Raw genomic sequence first — 19,825 nt, forward strand, 5'->3', positions numbered from 1 at the left:
TGAGGAATAGTTAATACTTCTTACAGCGTCATTGTCTATGGGTGATGGTGACCACTTACCATCAGGTGGCCTATATGCTCGTTCGGCAACCTATACCATAAAAAAATACATTTTAGATAATTGTTTATTTTATGGTTATTTTCAATTGCGACCGCTATTTGGGTTATTTTATGTTTATTCGTATTTTTTTTAATAAAAAAATGTATTACATACTGTTTTTTTAAATATAAGTCCCCCAGTGATATCCATTAGAAATAATGCCCATAAGTTTTAGTTATATAATATGAAAAAAAAACTGCTACCTACTTCATACCTTAATAGTAGCGCCATCTGTTTCTTAGTGGAGAAAACTTCTTCCATTATACATGTATTTACCGATTCACTTCTTCCGCAGACTTTTTAGAGATATATTAATATAAACTCTTTAAACAGTATATTCATATTTTTATTTTCTTTCAATATTAAGTAAAAATAAATGGTGCTACATTTAATATTTTTACATAAACTTAAAGATATATATTATCATACACGTAAATTTTTTTTGCATTATTAAATAAATTATTTTTGAAATACACAGGTATTTCAAAAATAATTTATTTAATACATATTTTCATTAAGTAATTAATTTATCAAAGCAAATATAATTAATTTAATAATTCACCTCGACATAAATATCTTTAAGGGCACTTAAAAGACTCGAGCAAAGATCAGAATGTAAGTAAATAAATAAGATAATTAATTAACACAAATTTATTAAAGTGTAAACTTAGATGATAATGGCTTCTATAGTGTATAAAAAGAAGCATTCTTCGACCGAATTTACCCACGCAATTATTCCCTAAATTGAAGAAATACTTATTATCTTTTTAATACCATCTAATTCTAAAAATAAAATAGAATACTTATATAATAAGCATAAGTAATGAAATAGAATATTTTATAAGACAATACAAATTCTAACAATTACAAAAGCCCTGAATTAATATACTCAAAGCCTATTCCAATCGATAACTTAGAGCTAAACGAATCTTAAATTTGTATACCTATTATAAGTTAGGTATTTGTTATAAAGTCTATATGTAAGAAACGTTCTTGATTAACATATTTATATATAGTTTTAAACACTGTTGAACTAAAGGAGTTATATCCATTTGAAAACGCCATTTTTACACGTTTCCGTAATATTCATAATTTATCACACCGGTCATCCGATATGTCAATACAGCTTCTAAACTGTCTGTATTCCAAAGTATTTTCCAAGATTCCCAAGATATTAGATTACTTCGGATAACTAACTAGATTTTCTTTACCAAATTTACAATCAAAACTTTCAAATTGAACCAGGCCTTTTTAAGATATGCTTCCTTATAAGAGGTTATCTAATCTTTGACAAGACTGGAGATGGAATATCCAAATACATCACGAATCAAAACACAACGGATGTTGACCACATTAAACCACTACAAATACATAATATATACACAATATTTTTCTCAGTAAAGAATAAATAAGCATACTAACTTCCGAAAAACCGATCAGGTGTATCTTAAGCATTATTGTGTCAGCGAGGTCGAAATGTTCTCCTTGCAAGTTAATCTCTATTAAAACAGTTATGGGGTCAAGTTCTATTTCTAACGTTTTCCTATTTTTTTTTAGGACGGCGTACGAAATATGCCTACTGATGATTCGTGGTCATCATCGCCGAGATATATTAGCTCTAAAAGAAATATTAGCATTCCTCACATAGCCTAAATCGCCGCCTCCTTTGGAAGTTACATGCCTGTAGATTCATTGACTAACTCTGACAACACTGCTTACACAAACACCTACCACCAAGTACAATATAATACATTGTTTAGTTACACAGGCTGTTTGATGACTGAAAAAGAAAAATTAACTAAACATCCGCTAAACAATGTTACAAAAACCATTGTCGTAGTATGTATGTTTACAGAAAACCTCATATTTATATATATATACAATTATATATATACAATTACAAAAGAATTACAATTAAAAAATGGATTTTAAAATTTAAAAGCTATCACATGTAAAAATCATTTAATAGACAGTTAAATTATAGTCCTTATATTATTATTAAAATATTTATTTTATTATTATAGAGGAATAATAATGAATAGAAAAATGCTCTTCTGTTCCAGATTTTTTGTTTTAAGAAATTTAATATTTCGTTATCATTATTTATTAATTTAACCTATGAAATTTAAAATATTGCTAGTATAAATGCTTTGCTTTTTTAAATGAAAGCTTCATTAGCCGTGCCAGGCACCATTTTGGCATAATGATATACATATATTTTATATAACACGATTTTATTCTTAGAAATACGAAAAAATATTATAATGGAATTAACATTACTTTAAATATCTATTTTCTATATTTCTATAGATTCTTGATCCAATGATATCAAATTAATGATGTGAGTGATTCCAACGAATATAAAAGAGAAATGGTAACTTTGCACATTCCATTTCTTCATGAGGAGGCACACATTCGTGAAAATATGGAATTTATAAGATTACACGAGGAAAATGTAGTTGTAGGCTGTAAAAGACCTGAAGTTCTAGCTGTAGGAGTAGCTATTTATCACAATTTTAAAGATATTAACACTCTCTATAGTCACACCTTATTTTATTTTTTTTATGGTATAGGTTGGCGGACGAGCATATGGGCCAACTGATGGTAAGTGGTCACCATCACCCATAGACAATGATGCTGTAAGAAATATTAACTATTTATACATCGTCAATGTGCCACCAACCTTGGGAACTAAGATGTTGTGTATCTTGTGCCTGTAGTTACACATTACTTCATATATGGACATACTAAATTCACTAGAAGCATTGATACTAATATTTCTGATAAAGGCGAAATGTTCGTTGCTCAGTGCAATTATAAAAATGGGCAATACATTTTAATAGTTGCAATTTATTACAAAAAAAGTTTATGAAGTACTCGAAAAAAGATTTGGCGAAAAATATGATAATGTACCGATGATTTCAAATGCATACTAGGATAAATTGAATTTCTAAAAGAAACACTTAATTTAAATTTATCCAATGACCGAAATATAAACTACAATACAGTACTACAATATATAAAACGACGATTGATACGGTTTTTACAAACATAAATTTTAATCAAACATTTTAATTTCTTATTAAGTTACCATAAGCTTTTGTAACCTTTTTAGAACACTATAACATAATTAAGTCATTAATGTTTAAGTATTGTTGATATGAATGATGGCAATGTTGCAAAAAATTAAACTTATGTTACAATTCATGTTTATTGTAATATGTGCAAAAACACATACTATTCACAAATAATATGACTGTATTTTATTATGTTATTTCATCATCATCTTGTACAGCCCGTAAGATAGGTAATTAAATAGTAAAATCCATATAATAGTTGTTCGGAGAGTGAATAGTTGTGAAAACCAGATTGATATTGATGAATTTAATTTTACATCAGGAAATTTTTAATGTTATTACCAAAAGTTTTAAGTTTTCACGTCTATCGGCAGTCCCTTTAACTGCCAATTTTGTTTTTATAAAACATTTATACTGCAAGGAGATTAAACTACGATTACTTAGCACTTATTTATTGTTGTTTTTTTAATATTTATTTGTATTTTTAAGGATAAGTGTTATTGTTAACGGTACTATTATAATTAATCTTAATGATATTTTATTAGTTATAACCAATATACTAAGAGCATCTTAACCGATGATTGCGGGTTCAAACCCAGGCAAGCACCACTATATATATGTGCTTAATTTGTGTTTATTATTCTTCTCGTGTTCGGCGGTGAAGGAAAACATCGTGAGGAAACCTGCATGTGACTGGAACAGCGTGGTGCTATATGTTCCAAACCCTCTCCTTAATGGAAGAGGAGGCCTTATATCAGCAATGGGAAATGTACAGGCTGATACTTAACTTAACTTTACTTTAACCAATATATTTACCCTTGTCAATCGATTGTCTTAAGTTCAATTAAGTGAAATCTTCTTTGTATACAATATTGGCAATCCATGGGTACAAAGAAATTGCATGAGTTACTCGGACAACTCGACCTGGAAAAGCCTCCGTAATATTATCTGTGCGAGAAACATTATTGTCTTACTCAATATCAGATATTTTAGCCGGCAGCTATTCCGGTATCCGGTATTACTTGAAATTTTAAAAACCAAGTAACAACAACAAACAACAACAGCTTGTAAATTCCCACTGCTGGGCTAAAGGCCTCCTCACCCTTTGAGGAGAAGGTTTGGAACATATTCCATCACGCTGTTCCAATGCGGGTTGGTGGAATACACATGTGGCAGAATTTCTATGAAATTTGTCACATGCAGGTTTTCTCACGATGTTTTCCTTCACAGCTGAGCACTAGATGAATTATAAAGACAAATTAAACACATGAAACAGCGGTGCTTGCCTGGGTTTGAACCCGCAATCATCGGTTAAGATGCACGCGTTCTAACCACTGGGACATCTCGAATCTCTAAAACCAAGTATGCTATTTACATTTCTTCTTTAAATTAATAATTAGTATTATTGTTCATATATATAGAAATACGATTAAAGATAGTTTGAGTTAAGACCTTTTGAATATCTGTTAGCTTACCATTTTAAATAAATCAATAATCCACTTTCAAATATCTCATGATCGCCGTTAATGTTCGATTTGTCATAACTGTCAATGACATTTCATTTTTATGAATTGTATATTTGGATCACAAATAAAATCCATTAAACCAAGAATTGAATTGAATTGTGTATTTGGATATCTTATTTAAAAAAGTATATATTTATATCTAGGTTTTGCGTGAGGCGGCGCTAGCGGTTTAATGTTCGATCGTTAGGTTAGGTATAAAAATTATACCTATCGTATGTCCTTCCTTGGAGTTTGAGCATTCATGTCAAATTTCATCAGATTCGGTTCTGCGGCTTGGCCGTGAGTATCGTAACAAAAAGACGTACATATAGATAGAGTTACTTCGCCATTCATAATATTAGTATAGGTTATATAATAAACATATTTCCTGTCAAGTACTGAATGGTTGAAAAAATGCCACTTTAACTCCTTGGTGAAATGAAAGACCTGTGTTCATTTTTAATATGCATATTAATATTATATAAATTACAAGGAATATCTTCTCGTAGGAGATCTAAAGAGAAATAAGTAATTAATTATGGAACGCTTGCATATACTCAAACATAAATGCACCCATTGATTTCATCATTCAAATTAAATTATAACTTTTGTTACAAGCTAAAATAAAAATAAGTCGAATTATATCTTACAAACTAAATAGTCAATTATATTAAATTAAAAACAAAAAAAAAACAAACCATTCGCATTGTATCCACGCTAACGGCGTGTCTCAGCGTCCAACTTACTTAGGACAGCGTGTGCGCTCTAGCGGAAACAGTGGCGCAAGAAATCTATCAAAAGAATTTACTTAAATAAAACAGAAAACGACGAGGGCGACGCCTTCACAACCTCACCTTGACACGGCACGGCCTTGACTTGGGAGAAAACGCTTTGTCTCATCCCTTTAAGCTTAAAATTTAATATTTTGATGTTAAAATCCATACACATCGGATCTTAGTACATTATAATGTTACCAAATTATATTTTATGTTCCCTAAAGGAACACGATAACGACCGTAGAATCTTTGAATTATGTCTAATATCGTATCTCCAATTACATGGTCCTATACCTAGTAACATACGCGATGAGATAATGGCTACATACAGAACCATTACATACATAATAATAACAAAGTCGCTTACCTTTGTCTGTCCCTATGTATACTTACATCTTTAAAATTACTCAACGGATTTTGATGAGTTTTTTTTTTTAAATAGATAGAACAATTAAAGAGGAAGGTTTATATGTATTATTGATGAGCAATACAGTAAAATAACACTGATAAAATTTAAGACGTTTCCGTTCGATGCCGGTGCGGGTCCCTACGTAGTAGTACGTAAAGTTTTAATAGGGAAATCCGTTAATTAGCATCCCGTATTTTACAGGATTATTAACTTAAAATCAATCATATGGTTTTTTTAGAAAATATGTTGAAAATGTAAAATTGCTTTATATAGTTATAATTTATGATGATTTTTTTAGAGAGCCCAGCCCACTTCTCGTTGACGTCACTAGAATAACATAGTTCGATGACCTTTAACACTACATCACTAGTAACTCCTATAACATTGCAAATATTATAGATAACTACTGTTGGAGAGAACACTTTGCATGCAAATTTCACTAAGTATAAGCTAAGGTAAATAATATATAAAGGGAAAACTACGAAGCATATTGATCCCTATTTTTCAACACTCAATGATTTTGACATTTTAAAGAGAAATTACAATTTTTTCCACTGTCGTTTATTTCTGTCGCATTTTGTTTTTCATTTTTATTAAAAACGGAAATGCATTTTCAAATTCTAGTAACTTTATTTTCGTCCTCTGCAAATTCAGCGACTGCAGAAACCAAAACTAGTGACAATTTTAAAAACCTTTCCTTTGTACCTTTTAGTTTTTTATATACTCGATTTTATGTTGCTTAAAATACACATTGTTAGTTTGTTGTAAGATAAATGTGTAACAAGAAAAACAACAACAATCATTCGATAAAATGAAATGATTTTATTTACCATCGGATGTTATTATTTGTCATTTCTTTTTTTTTATAATTACTACAGAAATAGTTACTCGTATAAAAAAAGTGATTCCTTTATTAAAAAGGAGGAGGTTAGCAATTTGTCTGTATTTTTTATTGGATAAAAATAGACAGCCGGTATATATAAAATAATACAGCTGTTTGTACAGACCTGAAACATTTCTTACTAATTAAATATCATTTAAGCAATAATAGCATAAGGGCTACAGACAATAATAAATATACAGATTTATGGCTTTGCGTGAAAAATCAAAAGGATTTTTTACACACCAAAAACCAAAAATATTAAATGGTAAACAAAACTGCTGTGTGGACATTTTTAACGAGGTATTTCGTGATTTACAGTAAAAGGAAGTTGCAATTTTGATGGTGAAAAATGATACATCCTTCTTAAAGTGTGAAATCTTGCATTCGTGAAGGAAAGAAGGCCGTGCTATAATAAAAAAAGATCTGAAACGTTAATGAGCTCCTAATTTAATTTGTTCAACGAGATCTGAATAATAGGCTATTTGACAATGCGAAAAATAAATTGTGAATTATTGTAATCAGTGTATATTATGAGTTTAAAAATGGTTATTTACTAACGAAACTTGAAAATAATACTTAATTTATTCAAAAATCAATAAATAAAAATGCATTTTTTCAAACGTTTGTCACGTGAAACAAAATGCTCCTGATTGGCCGGGCTTATGATGAAGTCACTTTGTTGTAAACCTTGCTTTTCTACTATATGTACCACAGATTAAAATACAGCAAAATGACACACCGACCCTATTGCAGCGCCATATTGTCCAAGTAGCGTTTTCGCGCGTTATTTAAATATGGAATTTTTAATATGATATTATTCGGCAAATATGTACTAGAATTAAAAAAATCTACTTTTACTGGGTTCCTTACCCTCTACTAAATAATATAAAATGGGTTTTAAAAACTAGTCAAATAGCCTATTGCGTACACATATCACAATTCGTTTTCAAATAACTTAGGGACGACCACTTAAAGGTAACAATATCTATACTAATATTATAAATGTGAAAGTATCTGTGTCTGCCTGTCTGTCGCTCTTTCATTAACAAACCAATAAACCACATTTGAAAAAAAAAAACAGAGCAAAATGATGAAGAAAATGGATCACGTATTTTATTTGAGTTGTTTATTTTCAACCATGTCCCTGCACTCGTAATATTAAGAAAACCGGAATCATTGAAATTAAAGTAGATATTGCTAAAAGCGCTAAGATTTTTTTTCTAAAATGTTCAACGTTATATAGATTGACACAAAAGAATTATACGATTAGCTCCATGCATTCAGAAAATAGAAGAAAACATGATTCTCTATGATACATAAAATGTTATAAAACCTCTTTAAAGCATAATACCAGGTTGTATTGAACGTAATAAACATAAGCCGGGTTATCATTTTTTTATTTCATATATATTATCGTAGCCGGCTTTTTTAATAATTTTATTTAATTAACTGCTGAAGACAAACAGCGATGCCTAAAATCAGACAGCAATATTTTAGCAGAGGATGATGAAAATTTGATTAAGTGAGAGGACCGGAAGCAAGTTGAACATTCGTTTATCCGTTAGATGGGCTGCAATGTTTAATAATGTATTTTTTTAAAGTGTTGAAGTGTTGTATTGCTTCGGTCCTGTGCAAATCCAAGTGAAGAATGGTTTATATTGGTCATGTTTAATTGACCACATGGGTTCCAAAATATAAAAGGAGTTCCATTAATAGAGGATATGTTTTACGATCAACACATCCTTCAATAATTTTCCTAGCGTGCTAAATCACGTTGTTGTGTAAAAAAATCTACAATTCATTAATTGGAATGACTAAAACTCGTGTATAAAGATATATCAACTACTTTTCTATCCCACTATACTAATAGATTTACGTTTGATACAATTCTTCAATTCAAAGGCGGCCTGGCCACTGGCCTTAAGTCTAAATAAAGTCTATTTTGAATCAAATCAAATAATGTCAAAAGAAAAATGCATATGAAGTATATATGATTACTGCAGTGTATTGTAAAGTTATATTTCATATTAGTACCGAGAATTTCTTTGTCCATTAAATGATAAAACAAATATACCGTTTGTTTGTGTATAACTTTATGTGAATAAAATATAATAGAATCGATAACTACTAGGTACATAAGAAAGTAAAAGAGTTACGCTTAGATTAAATTATTATTTATTACAAACCTTTGAAATAATTATTGAATCCATTACGAATTCCCTTAATAAAGCTTTATTCCTTTGATTTAATGATAATAAAAATCAATAATAATTAAAAGAAAATGTTCATTTGATAACACAGAAAGCATTGGCCGAGAGATTAACTGATACAGATTAAAAAAAAACGTTTTTTAATATAGGCGATACATTAAATTGCACCAACTAAGTTTAGGTTTTTTAAATTAAAAAAAAATACTAAACAAATACTTTTTTACCATCAGTAATAATGGTCATTATGTGAATCATAGAATATAAAATACATTCAAGAAATTAAGATAACGACACAAAAAAATAGTATAATATGTTGAAATTCTTGATTTATATTTGAAATTTTTGTTACAGGAATTACTAAAGTTAGTATTAAATAGTACTAAATTATATTAGACGTGGAATATCTTTGTTTGAAAAAGTTAAGTCATATGGAAAGTGCGATATTTATATTGATCTCAAATTGTATCAATTGCTTGAGCTTAAATATAATTTATTACAATGAAATATATATCCCGTGAGGCAAGTTAACCTGCAACTTCTAATTATTTAGATCAACTTTTTAATTAAAATAAATATTAATGTTAGAATTAAAATCTGCCTTACGATATGAGATATTCAAATCATTTAAACATAAGCAAATGAAATATGTTTACATTTAGCAACCTTAAATTTACACCGGCATTCGTTTTATATTTATAATTAATTCATACAAAAGCAATACCAATTTCAATTAAGAAGGTACATAACAATGGAAATGAGATTAATGTTAAAATACATAATAATAAAGTGTGGTCAATGATTTGGGTCACTCGCTCCGTCGTGACCGTCATTTTCAAGTTACCCTGACATTAAAGACAACGCAGTGTGGTATTGGCAATACTATATAAACTGCAAGAAATAAGCAACATGCATCATTTGGCAACCAGCCTACAGCACCCAGGAGAACAGGAACATGAGAGCAATTGCCTTATTTGGTTTATTGGTGGTGGTAGCGGCGGTGCACGCTAAAAATGTACGCCACAGACGGGAAGCTGATCTTGAAGGAGCGGCATCACATCATTGGGAAAAAGGAGCTGGCGGTGAGCACCATGGCGATCATCATTCCGAAGTAGGTGGATCTGACGAAAAGGGCTACAAGGGCTACCATGCCCAAGATTCCGGTAAAAAAGGTCACTCCCTTCATGAGGGAAATAAAGGGTATTTTGGAGAAAGTGGAGGTCATAAAAAGAACCACCACCACGACGATGGATACTATAACGAACATCATAGCGGCGAAAAAGGCGAAAAAGGTCACAGCTTTGAAGAAAAGGGCCATTTTCATAAAGGACACTCCACTAAGGGTCACCATGGAATCCATAAATTAGACGAGTTCAAGAAAGACAAACACTTCCACGACAAACATGGTGAATCAGGTTTTGATGAAGGCTACGGTGGCTATCACCAGGAAGGTGGCTACAAAAAGGGAGGCGACTTCCATAAAGGACACAGTGTAGGTGACTTCTACGAAAAAGGATTTGGAGAGAAAGGTCATCACGAAAAAGGAGGTCATCACCACGAAGAGAAAGGTCATAAAGATGAAGGTGGCAACGACGAGTACTGGGGCCAGCATGCAGAACACGGTAGCAAAGGATCTCACGAGGACCACAAAGGTTGGGGCTGGAAGGGACATTAAAGTTAATCAATAGACATTACGTGAAACGAAACGAATAAAAGAAGCTTTTGTTATTGTTGAATATTTTGTGATATGTAAATAAATAATTATTTTGCTAATTTATTAATATTATAAAATTGTTTTTCTTTTCCGCCTAATATCAGGGCACTACTTTTATCATTAAAGTTGTTATTTTATTAGAAGAAAATTTAGAAGAAATAAGCATATTGAACAATTATATAATTGCCTTTCTAAATAATCAAATTTAATGGAGACATAGTTTGTGAAGATAGGTTTATCTAACGGAAAAAATGGTGATGGAGATAATTTAGAGAAATTCAACTCGATTTTATTCCCAAAATTTCATTAAAACAGAAAATACTATGTCATAAATCATTTGAAATCTGATGCTAAAATCATTTGAAAAATAGCGAAAATCTATAGACTGAACCTACTTATATGGAAAAAACCTAAAATTCAACTAATTTACTCATCACAACAGGGTTAATCAATTGATTATTCATGACATTCTGAAATAGGTAAATAAATAAGTACAAAAATAATTTGCTTAATACTAAGCAAAGGTAATCTGCATTTTGACAGAATTAAAAATCTAATTTAAAAATTACTCTTCTAAATCAATTTGATCAATACTTATGATAAGGGATGAGCTTGGGAGGAATTATTGAAATTAAAATTTGTGTATTCTCATCGTCAATGAGCAAATAATACGAGTACATAATTTTCAAAAATAATGAATTAACAAACTCCATGTACAAAAAAAATCATAACTATTTGGAATTTTTTTTTGTTTACAAAACCAGTATTTACCATTACAGATTTGAATGTATTAAAATAAGTTCTCAAAGTCATGTATTTGTGTCTGCTCCACGGTGATGAGTCTAATTTTTGAATTATAATGATTTCGCAGTAAATAGGACCTGTTAAATTTCATATTCGTCAGAAATATGCTTAATATATATAAATATGTATATATAAATTTTTACTTATACACTTATTACTAAATTATTTCCACTATAAGTCCATAAAGGAAAGAAGTGTACTGCTACTTATTTGATATTAATAATACTTTCACGCCTCACACGATACGTAGCTCTTAGTTTAGAAAATCTGATCATTAAACAATACTAAGTAACTGTAGCAAAAGGAGCTTGTCTAGCTAAGGCAGTTGATTCAGGTATTAAAGTGCAAAATAATTTTACAGTAACAATAATAAGCATTTATTAATAAAAACACTAATTACAATAATACAAAACAAGTAACTTACAATTAATATGAACGTTGCCGATATTAAAGATGTTTTATTTTAAGTGGAAGAGTCAATAAATATATCTACCGTATTCATTAACTTCTGTTAAATTAAACTCTGAAAATTCTCTTCGTGTTCAAAAACCATTTGTTAGAAGTCATTTGAAATAAAAAAATAATCAAAAATAAATTAAACCTTATGAGATCAGTTCACTTTCTCAGGTATCTACGGCCAGACAAACCGAAATTCACGCAAGGGCAAAGGAAAAGGGCAAGTTGAGCAATGGAAAAAACCATCTTTTATATAATAAAAATTATATGTGACTTATGTCATAACATTTATTGTTTTACAAACTATTTCATCATAATTAAAAATCATCTGAATAAAAAAAATACCAAAATAAAATTAAATTAAAAACAGACAATTGGAGTTTGACAAAATAAATGACCCAAATCGAACGGAAGGAAGACATTATACAGTTTCACTTCCCACCGCCTTGTTCAGCCCCAAGTCACTTATATACCTAAATGATTATTGTCATCTGAATAAGAATGATTTTATTGTTGCAAAATATATTAATCTAGATTTATTTCTAAAATAACTTTGTTAGTTACCAAGTAAAGATAACTTAAAAATAAAATATTAAGTTACTGATTCCTCTTCATTAGTTTCAGAAAGTAAATAAATTTGGGCAACTTGTTCGTATTTATTTTACTTATTCGATTAATACCGAGGGGGCTGTTGTTAACCCTATCTCCCGTGGTATTACCATCATCATCATATCACGGCTAATTTCACGGTTCAAGTCCTTAAATAAAAAAGCAATGAAAGCGCTTTATATTAAATTATATTATTAGACCAGTTTTAGACGAGCGCTTTATAGTCTCATATAAGTTCATTTTTGGAAGCGCATTAATGGTGCATACTTTTTGCCTCACGTGTAATTCGCGAGAGCTTTGATTCGTATTAGATTCTTTAGTACACTTACGGAGGAAACCACATTTTCAGATATGGTCATTCTTTTTTACTCTTCCGAAAGCCACAACACATTTTAAGCAACAATAACCATTAAAAATATTACATAATTCTGATCCTTTTATACAATTAAAAAGATAAATAGTATCGAACAATAAAATTATCTTTTTATTGAAATTGAAATATTATGTAATAATAATATATGCAAAGTCATACTCGGAGCAAAATTTAAAAGCAAACCTGTGTAAATATGATCCCGTTACAAATTCCAATTAACTGTATTTCTTATCGGAGACTTGATTACGAATTTTATGAATAAAAACACAACAATATTTACAAGTGAATAGCTGAGTAGTCTGGAACTAGAAATCTTTAGTTACTGTTCATTATATTTACAACCTTGACACTAACGAAAACGAAAAATTTCCTAACCGTGCTTGTTAAATAGTATAAAATATCAGTGGTACTGAAGCAGATATCATTCAACAACTGCAATTTGTCTAACCAACCATGAGAAGTCTTCTGGTGTTGTGTGGGCTGGTGGCTCTCGTAGCCGCGGTCTCCGCTAGGGAGATCCGGGAAAAGAGGGAAGCCGACCTCGAGGTTGCAGCCTCGGGTCATCACTGGGACAAGGGTGGCGGCCATGAGCATCATGGGCATCATCATCATGATCACGGTGATCACGACCACAAGGGACACAAGGGACATCACGAACACCACCACGGTAAGCACGGCCACCATCATCATGGAGGGCATAAGGGACATCATGGCGAGCACGGTGGCCACAAGAAGCACCATCACCACGATGAAGGCTACCATCATCACGACGGGTATGGTGAAAAAGGAGAACATGGACATGGCCACGAGGAGCACGGTCACTTCCACAAGGGCCACGACACTAAGGGCCACCATGGTGTTGAAAAACACGACGAATTCAAAAAGGATAAGCACTTCCATGACCATCACGGAGAAAAGGGTCACCATTCCCACCACGGTGGTCACCATCATGAGGGCGGTTACAAAAAGGGAGGTCATTTCCACAAGGGACACAAACACGGTGGCCACCACGAGCACGGTCACGGAAAGAAAGGTCATCATGAAAAGGGAGGACACCACCACCACCACAAGGGACATCATGGCGACGGTGGCCACCATGAGCACTGGGATCACCACCACGATCACGACAAGAAAGGAGGCCACGAGGACCACAAGCACTGGGGACACAAGTCTCATCACTAACATGTACAAATTACCAAACAAATTGTTAATTGTTGACTTATTACATATATATTTTTTGTTATGTTTTTACTACGTAAAATAAAATTGTTTTGTACCTAATACACACTTATTTACTCAATTCCTAAATTATTTTTTACATTCCTATGCTTAAGCAAGATTTCAGTTTGTAAAAATTATACTTATTTCAATATTCTATGTTCCTAAGCAAAAACCACTCAATACAGAGCTTTCGTTTTCATAATATATTATAATTTATATATAATGGAAAATACAGCAACAAGTTTACATCTTCTGATGATAAAATTAATAAATTTCTTTAAATTTATTGATAATTGCTAAGACAGTAAATTTTTATTTGATAATTATCTCGTTATAACAAATTAATGTTTGATTAAAATAATCTCTAATCTGTATAATCTCACCTAAGCATTAAATTTTTGCTAAGAGGAAAAATAACCTAAGGTTAACTGTCTAAAATCGAAGCTATAGAAAAAGAAACAGTTATTTTTCCTATATTACAGTTAGTTATTTTTATTGAGATTCGTTGTAATATTATGCACAATTTCCTAAGAGTGTTTTCATATAAATTTATAGCAGTTTTGTCGAAATCATTGTTTTTTTAATGTAGGTAACACCAACTTACATATTACAGCCAAACAGCAATAGTTAGTAACATGTTCTAGTTTTAAGGATGAGTTAACAGTATGGTAACTAAAGACACAAGAGATACAACATTTTTACATACTCCAACACATATGACATATCAATATCAACGTTACGAATGTGGTGACAGTTTACCATCACACAATTTGCGTAAGCGACCGAAGAGCTAAATATTTAATTTTAAAATAAAATGCATATAATATCGTAAATCTAAGCAGCATTGTTGCGTCGTCGTCTAAACAACAATAGATTTTTAGTATTTTAAATAAAGATTTATTGTTTGCGTAAATCAACAATGCAATTTTCTCTTTAATTTTCTGTCTGCTAGAAACCTTAAAAAATACTAAGCGATTGATTTCAATTAGCACCATTCCTATGATAACAACAAACTCAATACAACATAATAACTGTTCTTGAAATCAATCCCTGTGACAAAAATGTTTTTGATACAGAGCAAATTTGTTAGCTTGAGGAGAATTTGTTAATGATTATCCATATTAAAGGCACCATTATAAAATATATAGTCTGTATGACACACACATAAAACAGAAAAAGAGTTGCCCTCGTATTTTTGTTATTCTGATTTTAAGAGCACATAATCCTAGTCACGTAATTAGTCTAAAAATATCCTGTAATTGATAGATGTTTCCCTCGGCCTTACAATGTCGTCTTACTTAAACCAAGTGCCAAAAGAAATCAAGATATTTTTCCATCTAAAAACAACACGCCCAAACTGCGTTGTTTGTTTTATTTCTGTTGCCAAATATGTTAATGAATACGACGACTCAAACGACTACAAAACCACTGGATCAATTCTTAGTAAACTCGGACAAACAAGTACAATACGTAATTATACTCGTAGGCGTATCAAATATCACATTCGCACAGACCTTAGTATTCGGAATCACAATACATACTAACGACATCCATGATCTCTAAATTTCATGTGTTAATAAATTATTCCGTTGAAAATCCAACCGCTATTCTGATTCGTTACATGTTCTAACTTATACACATGTTCTAACTCTGTAAATATAACTGACGTATTTGTACGGGTAGTATATATCAAACACAACCATCAAACATTTTAACAGCTGCGGACATGCAGCAATGAAGATATTAATCTTCATGAGATCTCTCTATCTGTTTTATAGAAAACAATAATAATAATTTACATTTATTTGCTTCTTTAATAATGATATTCATGAACGATTAAAATTATGGTTTTATATTTGTATTCTGGATCTATAGCCGAGATGGCCCAGTGGTTAGAACACATGCATCTTAACCGATGACTTCGGGTTCAAACCCAAGCAAGCACCACTATATATATGTGCTTAATTAGTGTTTATAAGTAATCTCGTGCTCGGTAGTGAAGGATAACATCGTAAGGAAACCTGCATGTGTCTAATTTAATTGAAATTCTGCCACATGTGCATTCCACCAACCCGCATTAGAACAGTGTAGTGGAATATGTTAATGCCCTCTCCTTAATTGGAAAGGAGGCCATTAGCCCAGCAGTGGAAAATTTACAGGCTGTTCATTTAAAAAAAAAATCTGGATCACTACTATGTATAAAGTCAAAAAGTATACACTTGATTTTATAATTTTATAGTATATTGTACACCACAAAGAGAACGTGTATACAACCTAAATAAGAGAAGCATACAATTTTGGCGACTTAATCGCTACATAGCGAACTCAAGTAACCAACGGTCTACGTGACAGCCCATACATTACGAGAAAAGTGATGCTATGTGTATAATATTATTTTATATGATAATCGGATTTATACCGTTTCAGCTGAAAAATAAAAATATATTAATGAGAAAATGTATTTGTACAAAATGAAAATAAATTAAATTCTACTATTCAGGTTCCCACTGGAGCCGAAACCTTATGTAGGGAAGTGATTCATAATCATACTCAGCAACTACTCTAAGAAATCAATTAACATAAACATTAAACAATTATGTTTTTTTAAATATTAATTATTAAAATAAAACAAAGAAGAATAACAAGATGTATTAAAAATTACAAATGTTCTAAAACCTCGTGAAAAACTACTGAACGTATCGGTATGAATCTTTATAGGTTGGCGGTCGAGCATATGGGCCACCTGATGGTAAGTGGTCACCATCACCCATTGACAATGACGCTGGAAGAAATATTAACTATTCCTTACATCGTCAATGTGCCACCAACTTTGAGAACTAAGATGTTATGTCCCTTGTGCCTGTAATTACTCTGGCTCACTCACCCTTTAAACCGGAACACAACAATACTGAGTAGTGTTATTTGGCGGTAGAATAACTATTCCTTTCATTATTATATTAATGGGTGGGTAGCTAGCTCACAATATGTCAATAACAAAATTTCATATTGAAACATTTCTTTATTGTCAACGAAGATTCAATTTCACAGATTAACGTTACTTACTTGCGGTTTTACCGAAAGTGCAAACATTGTACGCATTAGCCGATCCAATTACCCATTGATTGGACCCCCTCTGTGAAATAGCAACTGCATAAGTCCGAAGCCGTATTACATACATCTGAATGGGTGATTCTAACAGATGGGTAATGGTTACCTAAATATGTTTATTGTTAAACCAAACACACTATTAAATAGTTGCAATATTAAAATAAAAATAATTATGTTATTATAACCAAGTTTACTTAGGACCACGACGACGACTACATAGTCTCCACTAAACAGGGTCGGTCTCTCCCTAGCCTCGTTCCACCATCTTCTTGTAGCGCATGAAGGTAAGACCTATACAGAAGAACGCTACGGTTTGAGGAACCTATGGAGATACAACTATTAGCAGGGAAGTCTCGTTCGACTTTACAGACTATCTGATATCTCTTCACACTTATGTTGTTATTATCATATTATGTTAAAATCTTTTACAGTTCTGAAATAAATTACAACAAAAAAACTTACTGATCAGTACACTTAAAAAGATTATTAAATTAGAAGTGTACCAATCGAAAACATAGGTATTACCAAAACGACTACACGTTTGTCAAATATCTGTTTCATAATAGCGAATTTGAACTTTTCCATGTAATTATATTCAATAGAATAGAATACAATGAGTACATAAAATAATTATTACGAATGAATGACATCCTTTGCAGTTAAATTAAAATTGTCCACTAATTTTAATTGTATTAATTTTGTTCTTGTTAATTTATTTTTATCGTAGAGAATAGAAATTGCATCATTTCATTTTTGTCATTCGATGTACTTTGTTAATATCGAGTTTCCTTAAAATAATTACATTATAATTATAAATTTTTCGAGTTTTATGTAAAACGCCAATACAGAAATAGTAGATCGTTGCAGATCATTGACCAGTATTCACTTAACTCTATTTACGTATTGAGCAAAAAATCTAGCAATTTGCTATATACATATAATATGCTATCTAATGCTACCATTTTTTTTTTAACTCAGTATAGTGTGTAAAGAGTATGTGTGCAGATTTAAACTAGGAATAATTCTGTATTAGGTTGAAATTAAAAAAAAATTAATTCGAAAATCGAACGACAAATCACCGAAAGTTTCAAAATATTGTAAATTACAAATGAGAAGTAAGGTATAATAAAATATATTTATTAAGCATAACAGTAATACCAATTAAATATCTGACCTTGACAGTACAGTAGATGCAAACTCTTGCCGGCCATTGCAATCGTTGCCCAACGCAGGTGCTGAGAAAATTGATTGCCAGTATTTATAAATGGTTGTTGTCGATAATATTCCATAGAAACACAGACAGCAGCAAAGGAAACAATCACGATGAAGGGGGTTCTCTTACTGGGCTGTTTTGCAGCGCTTGTTCTCATTACAAGTGCACGAACCCTAGAGGAAAACGATAAAGCTGATCTCGAATCAGCAGCTTCCCATCATCATGAAAAAGGTGGCGGCAAAGAACATCATGCCCATCATCATCATGAACATGGTGGAAAGGGCCACAAAGGCTACAAAGGACACCACCACCATGAACATGGCAAAAAGGGACATCATGACCATGGCGGCCATAAAGAACATCATGAAGGTCACGGAGGCCACAAGAAACACCATCACCATGAGGACGGTCATCACCACGAACACCACCACGGCGAAAAAGGTGAAAAGGGACACGGATTTGAAGAAAAGGGACATTATCACAAGGGACACTCTACCAAAGGACACCACGGTGTTCATAAATTAGATGAGTTTAAGAAGAATAAGCACTTCCATCACAAACATGGAGAATCAGGCTTCGAAGAAGGTCATGGAGGCCACCATCATGAACACGGTCACAAGAAAGGTGGTCACTTCCACAAGGGACACGAGCACCATGGTCATCACGACCACCACCACGGCAAAAAGGGCCATCATGAAAAGGGCGGCCACCATCACGAACATAAGGACCACCACGACGAAGGTGGTCACCACGAACACCACGACCACCACAGCGGATACGGCAAGAAAGAAGGTCACGATGATCACAAGCACTGGGGTTTCAAGAAGGGCCATTAAACTTGACCTGTGAGATGTGACAGTATTTGTTAAAGATATTTTTATACGTTGTTAAAAATTGTCTACATTTCTAAGAAAGCACTTGTAAATAGAACACTCAACTTTTCCTAAAATTGTTTATTTTTAACTTCAATTTTAAGTCATACCTATTGCGTATTTTTATCCCATTTATAGAATATTAATTTAAATTTAAAAATTAGTTTTTAATCAACACACTTCATGATTACTGGGTTCGTCATAGCTCTCTTGTTTTTCATTGGGTTTTTGTAACAGTATAAAAACTCTTAGAAATAAAAAACTTTAATGTACCGTTACATTTAGACTTGTCGAAAAGTATATTCTAAAGACAGGGTTATACTACTTACTAAATATTTCATAGACCAACTTAAAATGTTATTGTATAAGCTAATACCTAATTCAGTATATATTTAAAACATTTTTTCACCGTGTGACAATTGCTGTATCTTATGCTGCCAAGTATCATCATATTTAAAACGCTAATAACAATGAGTCTAATAAAGTGTAAACGAAGGTT

At 31.7% G+C, this 19,825-nt stretch overlaps 3 protein-coding genes across 3 annotated transcripts; all 3 read left to right on the forward strand.

Moving 5' to 3' along the window:
* Positions 1 to 9,911: 9,911 nt before the first annotated feature.
* LOC124532161 (histidine-rich glycoprotein-like) lies at positions 9,912 to 10,631 on the forward strand. The gene has a single exon (XM_047106885.1). It carries the CDS (start codon positions 9,912 to 9,914, stop codon positions 10,629 to 10,631), a length of 720 nt encoding a protein of 239 aa, XP_046962841.1.
* Positions 10,632 to 13,365: 2,734 nt separating this feature from the next.
* On the forward strand, positions 13,366 to 14,094 carry LOC124532078 (histidine-rich glycoprotein-like). Its single transcript, XM_047106717.1, has one exon. It carries the CDS (start codon positions 13,366 to 13,368, stop codon positions 14,092 to 14,094), a length of 729 nt encoding a protein of 242 aa, XP_046962673.1.
* Positions 14,095 to 18,564: 4,470 nt separating this feature from the next.
* Positions 18,565 to 19,290, forward strand: LOC124532079 (histidine-rich glycoprotein-like). Its single transcript, XM_047106718.1, has one exon. The coding sequence runs from the start codon at positions 18,565 to 18,567 to the stop codon at positions 19,288 to 19,290; it is 726 nt and encodes a 241-aa protein (XP_046962674.1).
* The last annotated feature ends 535 nt before the right edge of the window (positions 19,291 to 19,825 follow it).

The sequence above is a fragment of the Vanessa cardui genome, chromosome 8 (assembly GCF_905220365.1).
Source record: "Vanessa cardui chromosome 8, ilVanCard2.1, whole genome shotgun sequence".
Taxonomy (NCBI): domain Eukaryota; kingdom Metazoa; phylum Arthropoda; class Insecta; order Lepidoptera; family Nymphalidae; genus Vanessa; species Vanessa cardui.

Coding starts and splice junctions, on each gene's coding strand:
- LOC124532078 (XM_047106717.1), top strand. CDS start 13,366: ATGAGAAGTCTTCTGGTGTTGTGTGGGCTGGTGGCTCTCGTAGCCGCG.
- LOC124532161 (XM_047106885.1), top strand. CDS start 9,912: ATGAGAGCAATTGCCTTATTTGGTTTATTGGTGGTGGTAGCGGCGGTG.
- LOC124532079 (XM_047106718.1), top strand. CDS start 18,565: ATGAAGGGGGTTCTCTTACTGGGCTGTTTTGCAGCGCTTGTTCTCATT.